The sequence below is a fragment of the Pseudopipra pipra genome, chromosome 1, assembly GCF_036250125.1.
Source record: "Pseudopipra pipra isolate bDixPip1 chromosome 1, bDixPip1.hap1, whole genome shotgun sequence".
Taxonomy (NCBI): domain Eukaryota; kingdom Metazoa; phylum Chordata; class Aves; order Passeriformes; family Pipridae; genus Pseudopipra; species Pseudopipra pipra.
In genome coordinates, this window is record NC_087549.1 from 18,114,922 (window position 1) to 18,140,145 (window position 25,224).

Sequence of the window (25,224 nt, forward strand, 5' to 3'; positions counted from 1 at the left end):
ATGTATTTCAGAACAATTTTCACCAGGCTGTAGCTATTTCAGTAGATCATATGGCTAAAGCAGTTTAGACATGCTCTTCTTTTCTCAGAAGAGGAGTCCTCAGCACAGAGTACATTTCACTTGGGGAATTTAAGACAGTTTTCCTGACACTTCCCCTTTGTACAATATTGTAACGGTCTTTCTCTAACAGGTTCTCCCCAGCTAGTTCTTTACACCTTTCCTCTCAGTACTGCAGTTATGTCTTGCAGACAGTCACTCATCAACTGGAATTGAGCACTGCCTGGTGCCTTGGATGCTTCAGCCTTTTGTAGTCCTGAGGGTCTTCCACTGGCACCTCCACAGCCTGTGTTCCACTGGCAGCTCTGTAACCTCACTGCCATGAGGAGGAACAACCAACAGCAACTTTGAACAGGCCTCGGTGAAACCCACATGGTTACAATGGGCAAAGTAATACAGGGAGATAGTTTTCACCATCAGAGATAATGTATGTCATCAGCAATACGTAGGTACCTTTTCAAGTTCAATGATATCTACAATTACTATGAAAAATACAAAGTCGTCTTGCAGATAAAAGAGGGATTCTTTCTTACAGATGATATCCCAAGAAGAGCATTACTAATACAAAATTACACACACCACAGATTTATACAAAAATGTTAATAACTGGAGTCATTTGAAGAACAGACTTAATTCATTCTGCATACTTTTTTTCACTTATGGAGCACCTTCTACCACTGTAATCATGGAGCAGCAATGAAGACTTATGTCTAAAAACCAGCCTGTCATATCCTTAATTCTGTAGCCTTTACATCTTTCTGTTGAGGTAGGGAGAACATCACTAGCTGCCTGAAGAATGGCCTCATAAAAATAAGGCCTCCTTATTTCTCATCTCCCATTAACATTAAAATAAACCAGACAAGTTTTGAACTAACCTGTACTTCAACTGTATTAACTCGCTATTCTGCATAAACAGCTACTGTAGCTACCATAGACACAGTCTGTAGTTATATGAATCACTAAGCAAATTATTTAATGCCTCTGCCCAGAAAAGAAAAAGTTTCCTCGTGACAAAGGTTTTAGTCACACTTAACGTGTAAAGAGATGAGGCTTGACTCACTAGAACCAACTGTGTGTCCTGATAAAAATCAGCAGAAAACTTATCAAGTATAAAACTAAACATACCTTTTATATCTTTCAGCGTTCTGGTGAGTTAACAACGTATTGAATCACAGAATCATTTAGGTTGAAAAAGACCGCTTAGATCTGGGCCAACCACACCAAATCCACTGTTAAACCATGTCCCTGTGTGCCACATCTACGTCTTTTAAGTACCTACAGGAATGGTGACTCAAAATTTCCCTGGGCAGCCAGTACCAGTGCTTCCCTACTCTGGCTACAAGAAATAGGCAAGTTATCATCCATATTAGCCATTCTTCCATTTCTGCACTTGCCTGGATTTCCCTGGGTAAGCCATTGTCCAGCAGCTTCCCAACCTCCTGACTGCAGCCCATCTGGCACGGCCTCACCACTGACGGCTTGGAACCATGGCCAACATGGAACAATACTTAACCTTTTCACTTGGTGCCAAGGACAGCTTAGACTCCTTTTCAGATCCTCTTTACCAGATTAAATCAAGTCAAGCTCTCAGACGGAGCACAGAGTGGGGGGGCTGGACTCACACCTCACAGCTCCTCTGTAACACTTTCAGGAGACATTCACCTCTCCAGAAATCCCTCTTTATTAAGCTGGACCTGCCACAGGACACAAAACGTTCCTCAGGACCTGCTCACTTTCCACTGGCGCCTTCACCCAGCCCGAGGCGAGGACAGGGCCCTGTCCTGGCCCCAAAGGGCCCTGGCCCCACAGCGCGCACCGAAACGGGCCCCACAGCCGCCGGGGACACAGGAGCGGGACCGTTTGACAGGGACCCGGCAGGATTCGGCCCAAACACCGCTTCCCTCCTTCGGCTCCTCTCCGGGACCCTCCAGAGCCCCCCCCGCAACCCGTCACACACACGGGCCGCACCGCGCAGGCGCCGCCGCTGCCGCGCGGGGCCGGGCAGGGCCGCGCAGGCGCAGCGAGCACAAAGAGCCGCGTTCCGGCCCCCCCTCTGTCTGCCGGCGCCAAGATGGCGGAGTACGACCTGACTACTCGCATCGCGCACTTCTTGGACCGGCACCTGGTCTTCCCGCTGCTGGAGTTCCTCTCCGTCAAGGAGGTACGTGGCTGTCCCAGGGGCTGGAGAGCCGGCTGCGGGAGCGGGAAAGCGGCAGGCTCTGCAGAAGCTGACGGTGCCTCCTGTGGGCCTGGCGCGCTTTCCTCCGGCGCCGCGCGGGCCGGGCCTGGCCCGTGGGGGACTCAGAGCCTCCGCAGGGAGGGGCTCGGGGCTCCTGCGTCTCGTGGGTCGAGGGCGAGGCGTGTGGGACTGCTCCGGGCGGGGCGGGACGGGAGCAGGGCCGAGAGGGGCCTGGGGGGGCCGGTCCCTGGTCCCGCTGCGCAGCGCCCTGGCCGCTCGTGTGCGGGCAGCGCTGAGCTCCTTCTGCGCTTCCTCCTTCCTCGGGTTTGGCGCAGTGTCTTTCCCTCCCCAGTGTTCGATGAAGAGAAGAGCGAAAGCTCTCTCTCGCAGCCGCAGGTGTACTCCCACAGCGAGGGACACCCCCGCGGCCGCGGAGCTCAGGGCGGTCTGTGGGCCTGCGCCAGTGTCGCTGATTAACTCCAATTTGAAACCCTTGTCATCACAAATTTGTGTTGAGAACAAATGTCAAGTCCGTTCTAGAGTTATCTCTTATTGGTTTTCTTATATATATTTCGAAGTTTTATTGCTACAGAGAACCAAATAATGCTGAAGATAGTGTAGACTGATAAGAGTTTAGCCTAAAGTGTACGAAGTACTCGTCTGAGCTACTTTAAAGTGGAAGCAAAATGCGTTAAATGACATAAGTTTTGAATTTAAAATAGATAGTTTTTTAGCCTTCAGAAATTTAAATGATAGACCATGCATATATCGAGACTTGACCTAACTAGTTGTTGTGTCTAGCACGTGGATTTTCCTTAATGTCTGTCATCTTGGGGGCATTTGTACTATTTTAGCATTTGTAAGTCGGCTCAAGTTAGTTAAAAAGACTTATTTTTTAGTGTTAATCTTGAATAACACAGCATTCAGAGCCCAGTTAAACTTGCAGGTTCTATATTTGAGATGTCCATAATGTGGTGTGGTGAGTTGTAATACAGCTCTTGTGCGAACGTATTTTTGAGGAATACTCCAGATTTGGCCCTCACGTCCATCTTGAAGACCTAAGAGCAGTTTGCAACTCACTGCTAAATTATGGGGTAGGATCTCTAAAAAAGAGTTTGACAAGTACAAAAGCACACTATCCAGTTATACAGCTACTCTAAATTTATTCCTATGCTTTAGACCTAGCAGCATATTTTAGATTAATCTGTGCTGCAATTAAATTATAAATTTAATCCTGAGCATCTCTTCTGAGATCCACTTTAAATAATTTAACTAGTCTGCACTGTTCAGCATTTTATTTTGTGGAAAGTGTTCAGTACTTTGTAAGAAAAATCTGACAAAGGTTTTATTATTTTTTAAAATAGATATATAATTTTTGCAATAGGAATTACTATTCCTGTTAAGAGAACAGTAATGTTACTTAACTTCTAACTAGTCTCTGAAGTTCCTGCTTTCATAAATAGCAGGAAGTTTTTGGTATCCTGCCAAGATGGAAAATGTAGAAAGGCTTTATAGTAAGCACATTTAATGACAGAGCTGTGAGATTTCGTGTTTAAAACAATTCAATTGTACAAGAGTGTATAAACTGTGCAATAGAAATAACTATATAATGTGAATTGAAACTCTTTAATACTATTCAGATAAATCTGTTAATAATTTCTGTTTTAGATATACAATGAAAAAGAACTACTCCAAGGAAAATTGGATCTCCTTAGTGATACCAACATGGTGGATTTTGCCATGGATGTGTACAAAAATCTTTATTCCGATGAAATTCCACACGGTAAGCTGCTCATTTAGATGTAAAACTTGTTTTACCACCTTTCTATCTAAAATAATAGATAACTAGTGGTAATTTACTTGTTGCATTCAAAAACTAGAATACAGTTTAACTTTGGCCTTAACAAAAGGAGGTGCAATACTGAGACAGATAGAATTCCCTAATCCTGAGAAGTTTGGGTTTGTTGGTCTGTCAGGAACATAATCTTTGAGTGATGTCTGAAGTATTTCAATGCTGATTTGATAATTTCAAGCACTTGAAAGGTATAGCCTAATGTTGCACTGCACTAACTTTTCATCTGTCAAATTAAACACTATTGCACAATGATTTGGTGTCATTAGACTTATTCTTTGAAGCATCCAGTATGTTAAGACTAGAGTTGCTTTGTAAGTAACTCCATTAATCTGTCTGTGTGTGGCTGATTTTTAGACTTTGGAGAGAGAAAGATGGTTCTGAAGATGCTTTTCTGAAGATGTTTCCTCAGTTCTGTCGACATACAGATAGCTGTTTGTCTAGAAGAAAATAAATTGTATATAAGATTATAATTAATATGAAACTTAATCTCTTACTATCTTATCCATGATTTTTGGAATTTTCCGGTTTACGTCTTAAATTTCTATCTTCTTGAGGAGCGTCTTGGAGAAGGAGAAAATTATGTTATCTTGCTTTCTGTAATTTCTATCCTTTATGGGTGTTTTGGTTTTGGTTTTTTTCCTGTTGTTCCTTTTTTCAGGTTTGGGGGTTTTTTTTGTTTGGCTTTTTTTTTCCCTGACCTAGTCTTTGAATATCCACCATCTTTTTTTTTCATTTTGGGGAATTCCTCGCTTTTTTCTAAACTAGTGGGACTACAGTCTGTCTTGCCTGCAGCTTAGAAGAAAGAGACTTGGGTGCTTTTGCATTCTGCCTCTGAGTCTTGCCTTTAGACTGCAGAGATGGCAGTTCATCTCTTTGGAAAGATGCGAAGAGAACTGATAGCATTGGGACATTGGAGTCAATGATTTGACCAAACCTTTGCTGGCATTAGGTGTTGTACTGAGCATATATGCAGTGATGCATGGACTTGTTTTGAGAACCAGAGTTTGTCACTTCTGTAATCTAAGAAACAGATGTAAGGATTTCCTCACTGTCAGGTTACTTATCAGCTCTACTGATTAAAAAGGGCATATCAGGGCTGTAAAAATCTCGAAGGTGAATATCACATGATGTGCTGTGTGGGAAGGGACCCACAGGGATCATCGAGTCCAACTCCTGGCTCTCCTCTTTCTTTCCCTGCTTCAGCTTTTCTAAACTGTTGAAGAACATTACTGTTATCAGTAGTAAATAAGTAGTAAATTAGCAGTAAAATACTAAAGTAGTAAACAGCACAAGAAATAGTAAGCCTATGTCTTCGATATTCCGATTACAGCCAGTTATTTAGGCGGGTTGCCTAAGGTTATAAGGTCACAGCTGCAGGAAAAGTGAATGAATTTTGTCCCTAGGAGATGTCTGCCTTCATTATAAATGAGCAATTTCCACACTTGTAATGTTTTTCTTATGCTCTTTTCAAACATCTCTAAGACTTTACATCATCAGTTTGGCAGGATTTTTTATATGATGACTTACCATTGTTTGATATGTGGCTTGTAGTCAGTTAACATAAGCAGAGCTAGTTCTCACACGTGGAGTCAGTTATTTGGGGTGCTTGCTTGCACAGCTTCCTATGCAAAGGCCTTAACTTACTCTGGGATCTCTCTGGTGTGTGCCATCCTCATTTGTCAGCGCTTATCAGAATGTGTGTACAGACAGGTGGTTCTTATTTGTGGAATCACTGACTTCATTAGAAGTTTATGCTGATTTTAAGACTTCACTGTTTAAAGTACTCAAAGCTAAGTTCACTTAACACAGTTATACTTAGAAATGTCCCTGCACAATTTATAGTTGCTTTTGTCTTGTCTTCCATGAGATCAACTTACAATTACACACCCAGGAGATGTCGCAGGAAAACATTTTCGTATTCTTAGTAAGTCAACTGAATGGTTTTTCTTTCATCTGTTTTCCCTTCCTCTTTTATAATCTCAAGAGTCAACAGAAGTTGGAGATAATTTCTCCTTATTGGAACACTTCCTATCAGGCAAGTCAGATTTAGGTTGGGTCACCATTATGGTGTTGGCCAGTTTGGGTGTCCTGTTCAAATACCTGGTTAGTCAAATCACAAAAGAAATGTCTGATAGGTTCACTGTGGCATTGAATGTTCTGGTGTGTGGCATACTTTCACATTTCCTGCATTTTTCTCCTGGGATTTGGTCTTGGCTTGTCTGATCCCATATGTTTCTTGGGTCACATAGCCAGTGTCAGGGTGATTTTTTCTTATTTTTTTTTTTAACACGTAGACTTTTCTGAATTTTATTTAAGGCTTCATTTTACTGCATTGGTAGCACTTGGTCAGGAAGTTTGAATCTGTGTAAAATAATCACCCTATTTCCTACCAATTTTTCATAAAAGGCTTAATGTTTCCATTAAGCATGCAGAGTGCTCAAAATCATAATTTTGCAGATTGAGCTGCTTGAAATTTTTCCTGACAATTTTCAGTTTAGTGTTCTGTGAATGTGCTTTCAGAACCTGATCATCAGTCAGAAGAAAATCAATCTTAATGATATCATGAGACTGTTTACTTTTTCCCAAGTTTACTTGGAATAAGTGAACTTAATTAAAAGGTTGTTTCTCCCTTAGTGGAAGCCTGAAGATTCCTTGTCTAATACAGACTCTGTTCCACCTGTACCTGCTCTTTAGTGGCCTGATTAGAACTCCACACAGGAGGAAAAGAACCAAATATTAGAAGCTTTTTATTAAGTCAAAGAATTGTTAGATACCTCTGGGTTTGTGACTTGACTGAGAGGACAACCGTGGTAGGAATAGGGAAGATGTGTTCAAAAGTCAGCACCGAACATTGGTTTCTGTAACAACTTAAGACATTATATAAAAATATTTTTGTTTGTGTGTTTAGCTTTGCGTGAGAAGAGAACAACTGTTGTTGCACAGCTGAAGCAGCTTCAGGCTGAAACGGAACCTATTGTGAAGATGTTTGAGGATCCAGAGACCACGAGGCAAATGCAGTCCACCAGGTAACTTCTAACATGGTTTCTCAGGGTGGCTTGTTAGTACCTCTGAGGTGTTGATGATAGGAGTGTTTTCTGTGCAGCAACTACAAAGAAGGACACTTATTTCCAGACAGTGTTTAAGTAGTGCTTGTGGTCAGATAACTGAAATTGCTTGGCATAATTTGTTCTCTTCAGTGCTTTTACCTGCTGTGTAAAAGACATCTATTGATCTTAATGTTCATGAGTCAACTTGGGACAAGGGACAGTCATCATTCAGTGCAGTCCAATCACAGCCGAGATTTGTTTTGGGGAGGTTGAGGGGCTTTTTTGTTTGGGTTTTGAAGGGATTTAGGCTTTTTTGAGGGGAAATACGAACTAAAACAATTCAGATTCTCTTTTCTGTCTTCCACAAAGCATTATGGAATGCCATCTTAGTCTGGGAGGCCTGATGGATAAGCATCTGTTTAGCCTCAGAGTACATATTTCTTTCAGGAGTTCTGTCCTTTTGCCCCTTACCCTCCCCACCCCCAAACTGTTACAACTTTTTGGTGTTAGTGGTGCTCATAATAGTCTTTTTAAGGCACATCCATTTCTTCTTAATTTGCTTATGGGAGTAATTAAAGTAGAATGAATTGTCTGTACGTTATATCTAAGGTTTATGAGAGTTCTGTTGTGGATAAGCTTGAATTGGGTTCTGTAGGAAAGTTCAGCTGTAATCACTGAGGAGTTCCTGCACCTTCAATAGAGGGGTGGGCAGGTATTTGTTTGACATAAATTACTGCTTGTTGCCTGTACATGGGAAACATTGTTATTACTGTTGTAAATGTGTCTGACAAACCCTGGAGTATTAATTGGATTCTTTCTTCAGCCTTACCTGCCCTAAGGTTTCAAACAGAGCATACTGCACCAGATAGAGCAACTAGAGCAACTATGGCTCAACTTGAATTTGAATAAACTCAGGTTTACTGGTTTCTTACAAAAATATTGAATGCACAAACTCTTCTTTCTAGTCTGCAGAAATCTTTGAGTATACCTTTGTTTGGGAATAAATCCCCTGAAGAATATGGGTCCCTGGAGGGGGAGGAACTTGATTAGAATTTACTCTTTATTTCAAACACAGATTATCATCCTTTTTTTCTTTCCCCTCTTTTTTTCTCCCCAGTGTTTTCTCCACTCTTTGCATTGTTTTCAGAATTTGTTATAGAATAATTTAGAACTTAGTGCAGAAATGGTGAAGTGCAGTGTATTGTGTCTCAATGTGCACATGAAACAACATGTCAGTAGGAATCATGAAATGTGCCTTGCAGCACATCAGAAAAAGTTTATTTTCTATTCTGATATCACCAGAATGTACTTAATCTTCTGCTTTAAAAAACGTTAACTAAGTAAGCTGCCTTTGTATCTAATTTCAGAGTAGCTATTCGTGTAAGATAATTACATTTGCTTTATGGCTTGGGGTTATGCAAAGCCAGGAGCCACTCATTTTGGAAGTGTAGCTTTGAAAGTGAAAGGCCCAATCACCATTAGTTAACTGCCTTGAACTTATTAACTGGGACTGTCTTAAAGGAAGGAATTCCTGGTATTATCACAACTATTCACATCTAATTGAGTGTATAGAGGTGTTGTGCAATTCTTGCTTTGCCTTTAGCCAGTTTTTATAGTAATACTTGGCCTAGGATTCAAATTACTAAAGTACTATCATTTCTTGGGAAATGTGCTCTGTTACTTGACTTTTGATTCACAGAAGTTGGTCAGTAGTACTTATTTCAAATTAAAAATGCCATGTTTGAAAGCAAGAGATAAAGTCAATAAATGCATGAAATATAACTTGCCTAATGCTATAGAATATTAGCCCTGCTACTCATATGCAGCAAGTTTTGTTTTACAACTGGTATGTGATTTTTGTTTGTAAAATGTCTGGAAACTTCTTAGGTCAGAAATTCTGGTTTTGGTTATTGGGCAGTAGTTCCAATCCAGATGATTTGGGTTAGATAGTAATGGGCAGAGTTGGGCAGATAGATGTCCAGCTGTCTACACCTTGAACAGTGTGCTGTAGATTGTAGAAAGCAACTTTTGATTCCTTGCCTTTTGTGAATTTCTGCTGGTGATTTGGAATCTCTATCAAATTCAGAGCTGCATATTATCAGGGCTTTAGATCACGGCTTTTGATCCATGACAGCACTGCTTGGAATATGAAAGTTTGGGAAATGATGTGTAAAGGAGACTTAGCAGGTAAAAGTTATTTCATGAATAAGCCAAAACATGTCACTTCTCTAAGTTGGAGGATGTTGACTTCAAAATTTTAGAGGAACACTCAGTATTACTCATTCTTGAAGTATCTTCCACTGGAACAAATCCATGAAATTATTTAATTGCTTTCACAAGTATTATTGGGAATTGTCATTCTTGGCTCACTTGGCAACGTACCAGTTCCTTATAGAATCTTATACCATAAGTTCTAATTAAACAAACATCTTTGCAGTCAGTTGATTTCAGAGTAAATGGGAAAATACAGTAAAAAATGTGTGCAAGGGAGTATCTTTGTACCAGGAAATTTATAGCTTGCCTCCTGGAGGCTCAGACTTTTCTTTTGATCTAGATAATACTGCTTGTCCTTTTAGTATTAATGTTGAATAAAAAATAGTCTTCAGAGATGTGACCATGGGTGAATTAGATGTTTAGAGTTTAGTAATACGATTATTTTTTATAGTTTTGTGTTCTGCAGGTATTTGCTGTGGTAGAGATATTCTTGCTAACCACTGTGCCTCAGTGCTAACAGTGGGATAAGTTTCCTTTCTACTTGTATTTACTTTAGTCTTAGCTGTTTTTTTTCCTGTCTCCTGTTAAAATCAAGGCTGTCTAGAGTAACTACTCTGGAATTAGAACATGAAAGTGGGAAGAACTGAGTGGCATTCTTTATTTAAAAATATTTGAAATTGGAATAATTTTAAGATTTTGAAGCTTCTTTGTGACACTTTAGGAATTGATGGCTCTATGTTTCTGCAGCTGCTTTTGATCAAGTGGAGGAATATCACATAAAATTTGTGCTCAATTTTGTGTATTTTACCTTTAAAATTGTGTTGCATTGTGTAGTGTGTTGCATGGTAACTATCAGTTTGCTTTGAAAACACAGCACTTTCTATCTTTTTATTATAGAGATGGTCGGATGCTGTTTGACTATCTAGCTGAGAAGCACGGGGTAAGTGTTTTATCAGTTGAGTTCAGTTTGAAATATCTCCACCCAAGCTCTCTCAAAGCTGACAGCTTTGAGAAATTATGGACTAGCATTTTGCCCTGTCTCCTGTCAGTGTAGCTAATAGGCAGAATTCCTAATGCTAACATATTTATGCCTTTGAACTTATAATTTTTATACAAACAAAGCTGAAATTTAATGTTAGCTGCACCTGTGTAATTACGATGTGCTTTACTTTGCAATACAGAATTTCACCTTTTTCTAATATTGGTATAATCTTTCTTTCCATGGCATGGATTGAGAGCATAATCGTTTTCTATTGTCTTTTTCTGTGTACAATGTCTTTGGAAAAACTACAGATTTTGAAGCTTACTCTACTATTAAAATTGGCTTGTGACAGTATGTTTCTTTTTTCCTAGTGAATAAAACTTTTACTGTATTCCTTTTCAGTTTAGGCAGGAGTACCTAGATACACTCTACAGGTATGCCAAATTTCAGTATGAGTGTGGTAATTACTCAGGAGCTGCAGAATATCTCTACTTCTTTAGGGTTCTGGTAAGTTTTGGTTGTTTGTTGGTTTGGGGTTTAGTTTTGGAGTTTGTTTGTTGGGTGGGTTTTTTTCAATGAAATACTTAAACCAGTAAATTGTCTGTATTAATTCTTAGAATATAATACTTTTGAGCTTTTTGAGGCAATTACTGTACAGCAAAGTTGACAATAATTGTTAATAATTATCAGTATTGTCCAGCAGTTCTCTTATTTTTAAAGCTGAATTCAGAATTGTTTTTTTAATGTGTAGGTTTTGTGGTAACACTTAATTATGGAATACGGCAAAATGAATACTTTTTTTTGTGAATACTTGTTTTTGTGCACAGATGTAATTAACAGTAGTGAAAAGCTTGCAGGTGGATTGAATGTAATTGGTGGTAGTGGTGAACTGCCAGCTTCTTATCTGAACTCTCATCTGTCTTCTCCTGAATTTTGTGATGGATTTAAGAGTATAAGTCATCTCCCTAGGAAATGTAAACAGCTTAAATAAAAAATGTAGAACCAGATCCATCATCTCTAAAGCAATTCTTTTCATGTTGTTGTAATCCATATCATTTGTTACTGGTGGGAGTGAATTTTGAGAATGAAGATTTAATGTCTTGTAAGAATCTCAACATAGTAAATTTATTGTTGGTGGCCGGTGAATGTGCTGTTTTACTAACAAATGGAAATTTAACATAACTGCTTGAAAATCCAGATACTGTAGCTAGAACAGCTGCAGTATCTAAAAGCAGTTATTGTGAATAGCTTAACTGTAGTTATGTGATTTGGAATCAGCACAGTGCATATGAACCTGCTAAACTAAAAGTATCTGCTAAGTTGGCACCTTAGTTGTCTGCAAGATACTGAGTTAGAAGTTGTGTGTCTCATAGACATGTGGAGTGATTGCTGAAAACATGTGGTGGTTCATATGTTGGTGCTGTCTAATCTCTATTCCCATCTACAAGTAATCTTAACTCTGAGATACTGCTAGAGTAAACCACAAATTAAAGAAGAAAAACTGGGAAATGTATCTTTAATTAGAAGAATAGGGTTTAAAATAGGAATGAGTTGAATTCTTAGTCTAAATTTTGATACTAAAGCTGACTTTCAGTGTTATAGATTCATTTTATGTGCTGAGAGGGGAAATCAAAGTTACATGCATAGGTTTGTGGGCAGCTGTCCTTAATTTTTTGTGCCTTAATTCTGGGCTCAGCATTATGTTCTTTTATGTCAAGTAACTAATTTCAAAAAGTGAAGTATTGGTTTTGTGCTGGTAATAGCTTGGTATAGGACTTTGTTACTAATTCTGATGGGAGAAGATTTGTTTAAAGTCCTGTGTGATGTAACATAATCTATGAAAGAACTATTGTAACCAGTCTGAGAACAGAATTTGACACTGTGAATGACCTAGTGTAATTCATTCCTGTATAAGACTAACACATCTTGACCTCAGGGCTACCCTTCCAGGAAATAGTCACTGCTGCAAAGTTGCAGTTTTACTGGACATTTCTGTAACAAGGACACCTTTGGGCACAGCATTACCAGAAAGAACTTGCAATGCTAGCTTTTTTTAGGTGGTTACCTACTATCATGAGTTCTTGAGGAACCTGCTTTGTAATAACCTTGTTTTAGTAGTTTAGAAGCATTTCTATATGGTGGGAAAAAATAATTTTGGACCCAGTGCTCAGCCATTTCATTTTTTTCTTTTTTTTTTCTTTTTTTTTTAACTTAAACTGCAGCAGCATGGAGCTTTATCTTACTTTGACAGAATTTCCTGGTTTCTACTTCAGGAGTTTTACTGCTGTTTTCTATGCCTAAACTGCTTTTTTTTAAAAAAGCACTTAATTTTGGAAAGTTAAGACCATGCAAATTTGATACTTTGCACATTAAAAATACGACCAGAAAATATCTTTCTTAATTTTAAACATAAATAATAATTTAAAAAGAATTATAATAGTGTGACTTTGTTGCTGTTGTTGAAAATAGGTTCCAGCAACAGACAGAAATGCTTTGAGTTCTCTTTGGGGAAAACTGGCATCTGAAATACTGATGCAGAATTGGGATGCAGCCATGGAAGATCTCACAAGACTAAAGGAGACCATAGATAATAATGTAAGTAAAATCTTGGTCATGTTAACAAGGTGAGATGTTAGACATGCTAGTATTCAAGTTTTATTATAAATCACTTGTAATCTTTTTTAGGAGTATTTACCACCTTTTCACTTGATACCTTCATATTAGCAGTGGGAGAATCAAAGGGTGCTCGTGGAAAAATAGTGAAGCCTTCCTTTTCAAATTGCTTTCTTCTTAACACCTTAAAAAGAAGCATATTTTCAAATGTATTTCCAATATATTTCCAATAAACCAAAAAAAATCTTAAAGATGAGTTTGAGGGCAAGATACTTCTACAATTAATTTTCTGTAAAGAATAAAATGGATGTAAATGGGCTGTGTTATTATCTCATGAAGGCAATGTTTTTGGAAACAGTTCTCAGCTATTCAGGTTTCTTACCGGCTTCTGAGTTCAAATTAGCACCAAGAACATAAGGGGAGAGCAGGACTGCAGTACTAATTCAGAGCAGCTGAGGGGATTAGGGACCTCTCAGTCTTCCTCTTTGCCCATGGGCCTTCACTGACCAAAGATGGGAGTTTTACTCTCCTGAACCAAAGGCTTGAAAAGATGTTTGGTTTTCGGTGTCCCCCAATCGTTTTTTGTCTATGTGGCAGATAATAAATTTTCTTCTGTTAATTTTTTCACCTTTATGATTCTATGTGGTTATAATAGAATATTTGACTTACGCATTAAACTCCAAGATTTTTTTTAGGATAGAATCATAGTAGTTAGTTGTCATGCTCTTTGGAGTGATGATTAGTTGCTGTGTCAGTTCATTTTAACATGTTGCTTTGCAGTCTGTCTGAAGTGCTGCTGAAATTTGAAGCTAATACAGCTGCTTGGTCCAGCTTGGAGCTGAACCCTTATTTGTGCATTATCAGCTGGTTTAAATGAAGATACGTTCTTATTTCTTGGCTGAAAGTGATTATGGCATTTCATCATTGTCTGAGGGTGTAGGGCAATAAAAAGCTTTTATGAGGCTTTAAAAAGTAAAACAGAAAAGCTGGAGAAGCCAAGTAGTTTCTCAGATCACATCTGGAGAGGGAGTACAAGAAACAAAATTCGAGTTTAAAAAGGGAAGTAATACCTTAGGTTAGTATGGTGGTCTTGGAGAACTAAAATCTCTGCTTTTGCCGTAACAATGCAAACTTTGGCAAATAATTTGGAATATAATATTGGAAAATTTATCTCAAACTCAGCCTGAGAGTGATGATAGTTAAAAGGAGTTAGTGGAAAATCACAAAATTTTGAGCAATTAGAGGTTCCCGTGGGTTAATGTTCAAGCAAACTTTGTGTTATATTTGACTTAAACTAATGTTACATTTTCCTTCAGTCTGTCAGCTCTCCACTGCAGTCTCTTCAGCAGAGAACGTGGCTCATCCACTGGTCTTTGTTCGTGTTTTTTAATCATCCTAAAGGGAGAGACAATATCATTGACCTTTTTCTCTATCAGCCACAGTAAGTTGTGTTGTACTATATGGGGGAGTCTTTAAATCAAAATTAAGGCATATGATTTAAATATACAAGCTTGTTGAGCTTAGGGCTGCAGGGGAAAATATTGTCCTAGTTTGATTTTATAAAAGCTATTTAGGAAGTATTCTTGAGGAAAAGCTGAGACTAAAAATGAAAATTGAAACACTTTATTTGTGAGAGGACCAACTTATTATATGTAGATCTAGGAGTCTAGAACAGCTTAACACTGAGAAAGTAGAATCATAAAGTATCCTGAGTTGGAAGGGACCCCCAAGGATCATCATCGACTCTAGCTCCTGGCCCTACACAGGACAGCCCCAAGAATCACACATAGGCCTGAGAGCATTGTCCAAATGCTTCTTGAATTCTGTCAGGCTTGGTGCTGTAACCACTTCCCTTGGGAGCCTGTTCAGTGCCCAGCTAACCTCTGGATTAAGAATCTTTTCATAATATCCAACCTTAAACCTTACCTGACACTGCTTCATGCTGTTGCCTTGGGTACTGTTGCTGGTCACAAGAGAGTAGATGCCAGTGCCTTCTGCTCTGCTTCCCTTATGAGGAAGCTGTGGACTGCAGTAAGGTCTTCCCTCAGTCTCCTATTCTCCAGGCTGAACAGACCAAGTGCCCTCAGCCACTCCTCATATGGCTTCCCCTCTAGAACTTTTGCCATCTTTCTTGCCCTCCTTTGGACACTAAGAGCTTAGTATCTTTAATATTGTGGTGCCCCAAACTGTATACAGTACTTGAGGTGAGGCTGCCCCCGTGCAGAGCAGAGAAGGACAGTTCCCTTTCTCAACTGGCTGGCAATGCTTTACTTGATGCCCCCCAGGACACAGTTGGCCTTCCTGGCTGCCAGGGCACTGCTGACTCATATTCAACTTGCCATCAACCAGGACCCCCAGGTCCCTTTCTGCTCTTCAGCCTTTCATTCCCCAGCCTGTACATACATCCAGGGTTGCCCTGTTCCAGTGATTGCCCAGCCTTCTGATTTGTGTGTCAGGATCTCTCTGCAGGACCCCTCTGCCTTTGAGGGAGTCAACAGCTCTTCCCAATTTACAGTCATCAGCAAACTTAAGTATACCTTTGAGTCCTGCATCTTGTATTTTTTCTTTCTAGGTATCTCAATGCAATTCAGACAATGTGCCCACATATCCTCAGATATTTGACTACTGCAGTCATAACAAATAAGGATGTTCGTAAACGTAGACAAGTGCTGAAAGATCTAGTCAAGGTTATTCAGCAGGTAAGATTTGAAATACCTGATAATTTCTGCCATTTTAATGGGACTTCAGAATAACTTTCTTCTAATAATATATGCCTGGGTTAGGACTTGTGGCATTTTGATGCTTGTTTTTTGTCAGTGAACTAATTTTTCACTGAAGTAACATGCACATTGATCAGTGGTAGCAGAGTATAATTTTTCCCTCCTTTCATGTAAAGGAGCAATGAGTACAATAGAGTATGCACTCTATTTTCTGTTCAGTGAGATATGTGAAATGGCTTTGGATCTGATTCTTTTTGAGCTATCTCTGCAAGGAATTGTTGTATGAATAAGGGTTCTTTATGCATTTTAAAACCACTGAATTGTGTGTGTTGATTTGCATTCACATGCATTTTCTTGAGAATGGTTCTGTTGTCACAATTACATGAGGATGTAGACATGAGCAAGACAATTGTGCTTGATAGCAATCAGTGGGGTTGTGGCCAAGATTTTTAGTTGAAATCAACGTGCAACTTGTATAAAAGCCATCATGCCTGTATTCAACTTGATAATGTTGTGAATAATAAACTATATATATATATATGCATATACATACATGGCAGTGCAGTTATTACAGTTATATCCATTTCAGTCATTGAGGTAACTACTTGTGCAAAGCCCAGTCAAAGCCCAAGGATCAAATTTTAAGCCCACATTAATCTGTTCTTAAGCCTTAGTGTTCACAAAGGAAGTAGCATGAGAAGCCATAAATTAGTATTAAGACTCATCTTTTATCTAAAATCTGATTGTAGCATCGAGCTTCTAATGTAATATGAACTTCTAATACTTAAATAACATTTTACAACTTCTTTTGCTTTTGTTTATCTCGTACAATTGGCACGAATAAAAAAGGTCATTAGGGTGTTCCTCTTGAAAATACCAACTTGGGCTTTGATTTTGAAATTTCTTACCAAATATTTATTTCTTAGTACTGTTCTACTCTGTATGGTTTGTTATATTAAATCATGATGTGGTAGAGGTTTTATACATTGAAAGTGGATCAGACAGGATAATTATTTGTGTGGTAGGCTGTTTGCTCCAGTAGCAATAAGAGATTGTTTATACTTGTAATATCTTTGCAAGTATTGAACTTGATAGGCAAGCAATTTGTTGTTCTTCTGTTAAATTTAAAAGATGATTAATCCAAGACTATTTTGTATAGTGGATGTTAATTTCTAATTAATTGTTAACTAATTGTTACTAATTAATGGTTAACAAGTATAATTTTGATGCGAAAAACATTTACCCTTAAAACTGAATTTTAAAACTAAATAATGAGGCCATAAATACAGTTTTTTGGGGTAGGAAAAATTAACTTTCATCCATAAAGAAAAACATCTTTCTTAGTAATTCCCTTAATCTGCTGATCTTACTGTGTGCTAAAGCAGATATTGACAGATATTGACTTAAGCTGTCTTAAAATATGTATTAGAGACACTTAAGGGGATGTTTAATTACATCTGAATTTACACAGTTGTATATAGATCTAGTGTTGTCTCTGCCTGGTAATTTAGAACATTGAATAACTTCTGTAATGCCAAAATAAATTGGAAGTATTTTGTGTATAGAAAGTAGCATTTTTATTAGTTATGTTGTCCCTGTAAATCACTAATCATTCAGTTTAAAGATGAAGGATTTGGCGTTGGAGTTGTCTTTGAAATCAGAATTTATGAAGACTATTCTACCATGTTTTAGAAATTTGGAGGTTTGATACAGAGCTGGTTCTAGTCTCTTGACACTTTGCTAACCCAAAGATTGCAGCATTAAATGCTGAAGGTGGAACTATACCTCTGGTTGTTTAACCAGACTATTGGGAGGAAGCACAATTTTGCATCTTTTATAAGAGGAATTGGGAAGTTCGGGTTTGTTTTTTTTTTTTAAGGTGATGTATGGACTTGTTTCTGCTATTAATTTTTTTTTAAAGAATATAAGGAATACTTGAGTAACCACGTGGCCTTGATTTCTAATATTGTTCCAATTTTTTATCTTGACAGGAGTCCTACACATACAGGGACCCTATCACAGAGTTTGTGGAATGCTTGTATGTTAATTTTGATTTTGATGGAGCACAGAAGAAACTGAGAGAGTGTGAAACAGTAAGACTTAAAACATTAATAAGACTCCTTTTCCTTTAAGCGAAGACCTCTAAAATTCAGAATGGCCAGCTAATTTGTTTGAAGTGGTGTTTGATTCCATTGCCACTGTTTTCTGATGAACTTTAATTCACGGTTGTTTGGCAGTGGGTTTTTTGACAACTCATTTTGTAACATTGAAACAAGACTTACTAGTAAGGATATGGCTTTAACATTATATTTAAGAAGTTCTAGAACAAGGAGCAAATATGTCATCATGCATTTGGCTGAGCTTCAGGCTTTCCACATCTTGGAGTATAGCAGTAATTTTTTTAGATGTACTGTAGCTGATCTTAGTTATTGACAGTGTCTACCAGCAAATTACTAGTTCCATGTTTGTTCTCAGTGTTCTCTTTCTGCTTACACTTGCAGGTGCTTGTGAATGATTTCTTCTTAGTGGCCTGCCTTGAGGACTTCATTGAGAATGCCCGTCTTTTTATATTCGAGACTTTCTGTCGCATCCATCAGTGTATCAGCATTGGGTAAGATAGCGCTGGAATTTGTCAGGGCAGAAAAATTACTCATGGATGACAGTTTGGCAGTGTAAACTTTAGTAGTAAAATATTCAGTTCTCGTATAAAATCCTAACTGAAATCTCATTTGGACAGTTTCCTTCATAGTTTTATAGCTCGGATGTGATATACTTAAATTACTACCATCATATTTCAAAGTTGAATTATTGTGTTTAACTTCAAAACAACCTCTCCCCACCACTCCCAACCCCCCAAATAAGCAGTGCTTTCAAGATAAAAATTTGCCATGGATCTTTACAGGATTTAATGGAAACTTTCGTACCCAGTGTCAAAGTCCTGGTGTCTTCATTTGGAGCTCAGTTCCACACATTGATGTTAATATTAAATTAATGCAAATTTAATATTAAATTATGATGTTAATATTATTAAATTAATGCAAATTGCAAATACAGTAATTGCTTACATTTGTTTATATTTGGTAGATACAGATACCCATGTCTGTCTTATTGGCATGTTTTTGGAAAATTATAAGAATCGTGTTACTTTTTCCATTTATTAAATGGAAAACAATGGATCTTATTCTCTGGGGCACAAAGTGAGTGATCCATCTGTAAGAGTTATGTTCTAATCACCAAATATGTCTGTTGTTCACTTAGATTAATTTTATAAATGCAGACTTTTCAAATAGATCAGCTCTGATGCCTTTCTTAGGAAAAAAAAAAACCCTAAGCGGGAAGATGTTACGAGCGCTTGAGATCTTTCCACTTGGCCTTTGTTGCATTCCCCATGTTTCCACATCCCTTAAATTAAAAAGGAAAAAGTGAAAAACTCTGAATGCTATAAAAATCTCAGTGGTAGAGAACAGTGCAGAGAAACAGAAATTAAGGCTGTTACATTGATCAGACTCAATGGAGTCCTGTTATCAGCCTGCATCCAGAGCAAATGTGTGCATTTAGCCCTTTGAGGAAGTGAGTTAACACTGCCTGATTTCAAAAGAAAAGGACCTGAGAGAAAATCATCTTAGTTTTGCAAGCTTACTGAAAGAATTGCTTTTTTATGGATGGGTATAGTTGGAGAAAGGACTGATTCTTACTACTTTTAATCTCTAGTCATTGGGTGACATGTTTGTTGTAATTGCCTTTGGAAAATACTTTTTAATCCGTTGTATCAGCTTAAAGTAGTTAATCTCTTTGATGTAAAAGGGAAACAGTGAATTTCGAGCATTTTAGTCAGCTGAGTGTATAGGGTTCTAAGCATAGTCTTAATAGTAAATGAAACTAGATGCTGGGAATAGAACTCTTCCATACTTAGTTTTCATTTTTATAGCAAGGCTAATGCTTCATCTAAAATCACTTAAGCAGAGTACTGCACATTTAAGCATAAAGGGGGTTTGGATAAGCATTTGGAAGAAAAAAATGTAAATATAATTCTCTTGAGGATGGATTTTTGGGAAATAGAAAGCTCAGTAGTGTCTTGCTATTTTCTATAAATTATTTTTAGTGCTGTGAATGCTGCACATTTTCCAGTACAAGTTTGCAATGAAACTAGGTCTTCAAACTTTTTTAACTGGAGACTGGGTGTCTTTGTAAGAAGTCTGCTTCTCTTACGTGTCTCAAGTCAATGAGCAAAGAGTCTGGAGTATGTGTGTTAAGTATTTTTCAAGTCTCTGTGAAAAGATACTGATAAACTGTGGGCAGCATACCAGTGAGTCATTATAGCAGAAATAGCAAGCTTTATTTAACAAATCAAAGTTTATGGTAGATAACTGTCACTTATTTAGTGTATATCACTTATTTTACAGTTCGTATTTTTTGTACTATGTGTGGTATTTCAAGTTTAAGTATGATAGGAGATAGTGTAGTTGGCTGTCCTTGTTAGTGTATGTGATTCCTAAATATAGGTAGCAGTGTCCTTATTTTATAAGCATTATAGTGTGCTCTGAGGCAAGTGGTAGATTTTGTGTTGAGACATTTATCTCAGGCTGACATGGGTAGTCCTGCCACATATCACTGAGGTAATTGCACATGGAATCAATCTTCAGTAATAAGGTGTTCCTCAGTAGGTCATTGTGCTTTCAATGGTGGACATGAGCCTTAAACTTCTTTGCAAGCTGTAACAATCATTAGATTTGGGCTGATTAAGTGAGATGCATAAGTATTACTTTGTGCATTTCAGACTTGCTTTTGAAGAAATTAGCCAGCTGAAATGCTTTTAATTGGATGTTTGACTGAGGCATCATTCTTGCATTTCTTTGTCCACAAGTGATTTCCACTGCTATTGCTGGAGCTGAAAACTAGGCAGTTATACCACAGTGCTTGATAAGTACTGTTTAACTATTCAGAATGAATTTGAAAACAATTAGTGGGAAGCCTATTCCTTATATTAAGTGGAAAATAAATGCCTGTTTAATTTTTTTAACTACTTAACATCTGCTAGGCAGCTGACATTTTTCCAAAGAACAAAGCTTTATCAGTTGTAAGTTAAAATTTATACATCCCAAATCATCATGCAATTGGTTTATTGTTTGAAATATCATGTTTAATTGAGAGTAATAGATGAAGTTAATTTTGAACGTGTTTTGGTTAGTTTGATATGCCTGTATTTAATCAAAGAACTTCATTCTTCTTTTGTACTGTACACACAAGAAAACTATATACAAGATGGTCTTCTTTGTATATGATGATGTGTGGAGTTCAGTAACATTGCCTTTTAAGTAAGGGAAAGTAACAGTTGCCCTAGCATGACCCAAATAAGTGAATTTCCTTATAAAACAGAGGGACAGAAATTATTAGAAAACTATTTTGCAACTGTTTTGGAGAAACTACCCTTTGAAATTAACTGTAACTTGAAATGGTAGACTAGTCTTTGCATATTAATAAAGTTATTCCATTTTTATTGAATTATAGTGGTGATATTTATAAACAGTGCTAACCTATTATCTGCTAGGTGATACAAAATACTTTGTAGTTTCTGGCTTGGAATGACTCTCTAGAAGTCTGTGCCCTCTTCCCCTCGAGTTACACAGGGACTTTGTTAAGAAAAAAGTAAAATACAGGTGCAGTAGGTTGGAAGGGACCTCTGGAAGTCATCCAGTTAAATCCTGTGAACTCAATTACAACTTTGAGCAGGACCCACTGCAATATTCCATTATGCTGCTTGAGGCCTTGACTAGTTGATTCTTGACTATGTCCAAGAATAGAGGTTCTACACTAATCTCAAAGCTGTGTTGCTCTACCTCCCCATTGTAGTGGCAGTCGCCTTTCTGTGGCATCTAGAGGAAGTGTTATTTTATTTGAATCTTATTGATGTTTCTAAAAGAGAAGTATGAGAATTACACACACCACATTCTTTCAGTTTGAAATTTCTTTAGTTTCAAGTCAAGTACTTAACATCACTGATTTGGCATAGTAAAGCAATTTGTACCTTTATTCTCTTGAAATACCTCATGTTCTGCCTAGATGACTGATAATTCCAGAAAAATTTACATCCCTGATGTTTTTTGTTCTCACCTGCCTTTACAATTGTCAGTTCAAACTCAGATTAACAATTTACTGGAATGGTATCAGCTGAGGTTGGATTTTATTTCTCCTTGTTTCCCCTAAGCTCAGACACTTTGTTTCCCATTCGTTGTGTTATTTTGCTGAAGTGACTCAATGCAAGTCCAGTACTTTCTTTTTTTCTGTTCTCCTCTCTTCGTGTTTATCTGTGACAAAAAATTTAATTTGCTTTTATAGTTGGGAGAAGGGTGAGAGATCAGGGCAATATTGGAGAGAATACTGCATAAAGAAGAGTATGTAGATATTCAAGCCGGGTAGATGAGGTAACAAGTGATAGATTATAAAGTATTTACTTGACACAGATAATCGTCAAGAAGAAAATCACTTGAGTTGGAGGAAAATATGTTCAGGCAAGATCGCGTAACATGGTGAGAAATTGACCTCTTGTGCAACTCAGTGTAGCCAGCTGGCTCTGTGGTCATGCCCGTAGCCCTTTACCTCATGTTTGTTACCTTAGTCTGAAAGCTGATGGAAGAATGAGCGTTACAAATGCCTGCTATGAGCCAAGTGCCAGCAGGAAACTAAAGGAGTTAGCTGGAAAGCCACAGGAAATGCTATTAGAAGGAATTATTCCTGGACAAGAGTGCTTGTTTCATTAAGAATTTTTCCTTTCTCGGTTCTCCCCCACCTTCCTTCCTTGAAATTGCAAGAAGTCTGAGCATAGTGTATCTATCACATCTGTACCAAGCTCTGTGTCATGGCTCTTCTTCCTGAACTTTGGAGAGAAATTTTCTTGCTAAACATTTTCCTGGACTAATTAGTCTAAACTTTCTTGACTGCTGACTGCATTTAAATAAGAATAAAAGCAATTCAGTTGTTTGTTTTATAATGATGGTGGTGGTTTTATGTTAGTGGTGAAATTACTGAAATGGAAATAAAGAATGTTCATGTAGGCAAGGTTTAATAGAAATATGTGCAAATTGTGCAGGTTGAGATTTAAATGCAGTATGGTGTAGTTCAGACTAAGTATATACTTCAGGATATGAATTTCTTCCTTGCAGTGTAAAGCACTAAGGGTGAGAAATGTGCAGGAGAGCATGTTTGTAAGTTTTAAAGTCATTTCAGTCAATAAAAGCTTCCTAGGTATGCAGTATTTATTGAATACAAATCTTGGACTGTGCCAAATTTTGTGGTGGTTTAACTTGTATTCTGTAGTCCCTAGTCATGTTTACCAACATCAGAGAGGTTCTGTTTCACCATTTGATAAGTTTTTTATCTTTTAGTATGTTGGCAGATAAACTAAATATGACTCCTGAAGAAGCAGAAAGATGGATTGTCAATCTAATTCGAAATGCACGATTGGATGCCAAATTGGATTCAAAACTGGTAAGACTGTACATGGAATCACAGAATCATAGAATGGTTTGGGTGGGAAGGAACCTTAAAGATCATCTGGTTCCACCCCCCTGCCATGGGTAGGGACACCTCCCCCTATACCAGATTGCTCAGAGCCCCAACCAGCCAGGTCTTGAATACTTCCAGGGCATCCACAGCTTTTCTGGGCAACCTGTTTGAGTGCCTCACCACCCTAACAGTAATCTAAACTAAACCTCCTCTCTTTCAGTTTAAAGTCAGATGGATACAAATGAATTTTTCATTAAATTTCTTCATGGGCAAAGAAAAACAGTAGAAAACAGAAGTTTCTGTTCCTGTATAAAGTGTGGTAGATTTCATTTATTGTGTTTTGATCATGTTTGTAAGATGAGCTGTGAAAGTTTTGAAAGCAGAGCATTACATTAAAGGTTTTTGCATTCTTTGTGATTGTTAAATTTATTCTGTCTTTGCTGGGTTTTAGGGCCATGTGGTCATGGGCAACAACGCAGTCTCACCTTACCAACAAGTGATTGAAAAAACCAAAAGTCTGTCATTTCGTAGTCAGATGTTGGCTATGAACATTGAGAAGAAACTGAATCAGAGTGGGAGATCTGAGGTTGGTATAAGGTGTTTTTCTGAATTCCTGCTATCTTCCTTTTGTGAGAGATAAATTTAAGTATAATTCTTGATCTATGCCTTAATTCATCAGATGTGCCTACTTCTAGTTGTACTAGGAATTAAATTGGAAAAGGCTTACTTTCTTATAGCGAGAATTAGACAGCGGTTCTTGCTTTCTTCTCACCTTTCGCCTTGTCACTAGATACTTCTTTTGTTGCATAACTGTTTCTGTCATTTGCTGCTCTGCTTTCTTACCCTGAGAAGGGCAGATATTGAAGTGTGGCACCTATGAAAGTAGTTACTTTTTCCAAGTGAGTTGTACTTCCTGTAGGTGAATATGTAGTACTGAAAGAAGAATGAATGGTGCTTAAGACTGGAACATGAAGGAGGAGTTGTGCAAAACCTGAACTGTTAAACCTATTCAATGAAATTCTAGAGAATATAATGAATCATCAAAAGGTTTTAGTAGAACCAGTGAAAATGAGAAAGTTGGCAAGATCATCTGGTTTTGCCTCCTTCCACATTACAGTATGGGAAGCTCTGTGAGGGAGAACACCACTGTTAAGGTGGTCCACTAGGGACCCAGCCATACATCTTTAAAACTAACAGAAAAACAGACAGACAAAACAAACCACACAGTAAAAGAGCTTAAACATAAAAGTCTTATTGAGCTTCCTCACTGCTTGGCTGAAACACTGATGGAAGTTGAGCAAGCAGTGGTGCATTAGTTTATTCTGTTAATGGGAAGTCATGTGAAACTTTTGTGCTACTATTTTCTTTTAAAAATATAGCTAAAAATTAACCTTAAATTTGTATTGGAATCTTCTAGAACTTTTCATTTTTGAAACTACTAGCTTGGAGAACTCAAGCTGTACAACTCAATTACAGTATGCATTTCTGCTGTATCAACACTTGCTTTAAACTTACAGGGTATCCTTCACTAATGACCAACATTCCCACTTCATAGCCATATATAGCGTTGGAAATCTTTTAAATTAGTGTCTTATGCATTTCAGTAACTATTAGATAATATAGTAACTTCTTCTAATCCTTATTTATTCATTTTTTAGGCACCTAACTGGGCTACTCAAGACTCTGGCTTCTATTGAAATACTTCTGCAGTGAGGAGAAATCAGTTTATTTGACTGAAAAGCACATAAATATGTAACTTTTTTGAGAAAAGGTAACTATGTGTTAGATCTAACATAATCTGAATAAAATTGGCTACTTTTAACAGTCTGTGTGTCTCTGACTTGAATACATCCTTACGTTTTATATGGGGTTTTTAGCACCATAGTATTCTACAGCATTTTGGGTCACATTTTAAGATTTGTTTGTACCAAAGGATGCTTTTGTTCCCAGAGTTGTCTGAGTTTGGAAGCAGGGATTTATAGCTTTTTATTATCTATTGCAAATGTTGCATTTTAAGAAAATTAAAAGTGGGTAGTACAAACAAATGGATCCCC

At 37.8% G+C, this 25,224-nt stretch overlaps 1 protein-coding gene across 1 annotated transcript; it reads left to right on the plus strand.

The window, feature by feature from the left end:
• Nucleotides 1-2,084: 2,084 nt before the first annotated feature.
• EIF3E (eukaryotic translation initiation factor 3 subunit E) lies at nt 2,085-24,992 on the plus strand. The gene is made up of 13 exons (XM_064646737.1): nt 2,085-2,218; nt 3,905-4,019; nt 7,000-7,117; nt 10,250-10,292; nt 10,737-10,841; nt 12,804-12,929; nt 14,264-14,388; nt 15,520-15,646; nt 17,659-17,760; nt 18,169-18,278; nt 23,050-23,152; nt 23,622-23,756; nt 24,829-24,992. Exons 1-13 carry the CDS (start codon nt 2,129-2,131, stop codon nt 24,865-24,867), a joined length of 1,338 nt encoding a protein of 445 aa, XP_064502807.1. The 5' UTR covers nt 2,085-2,128; the 3' UTR covers nt 24,868-24,992.
• Nucleotides 24,993-25,224: the final 232 nt, after the last annotated feature.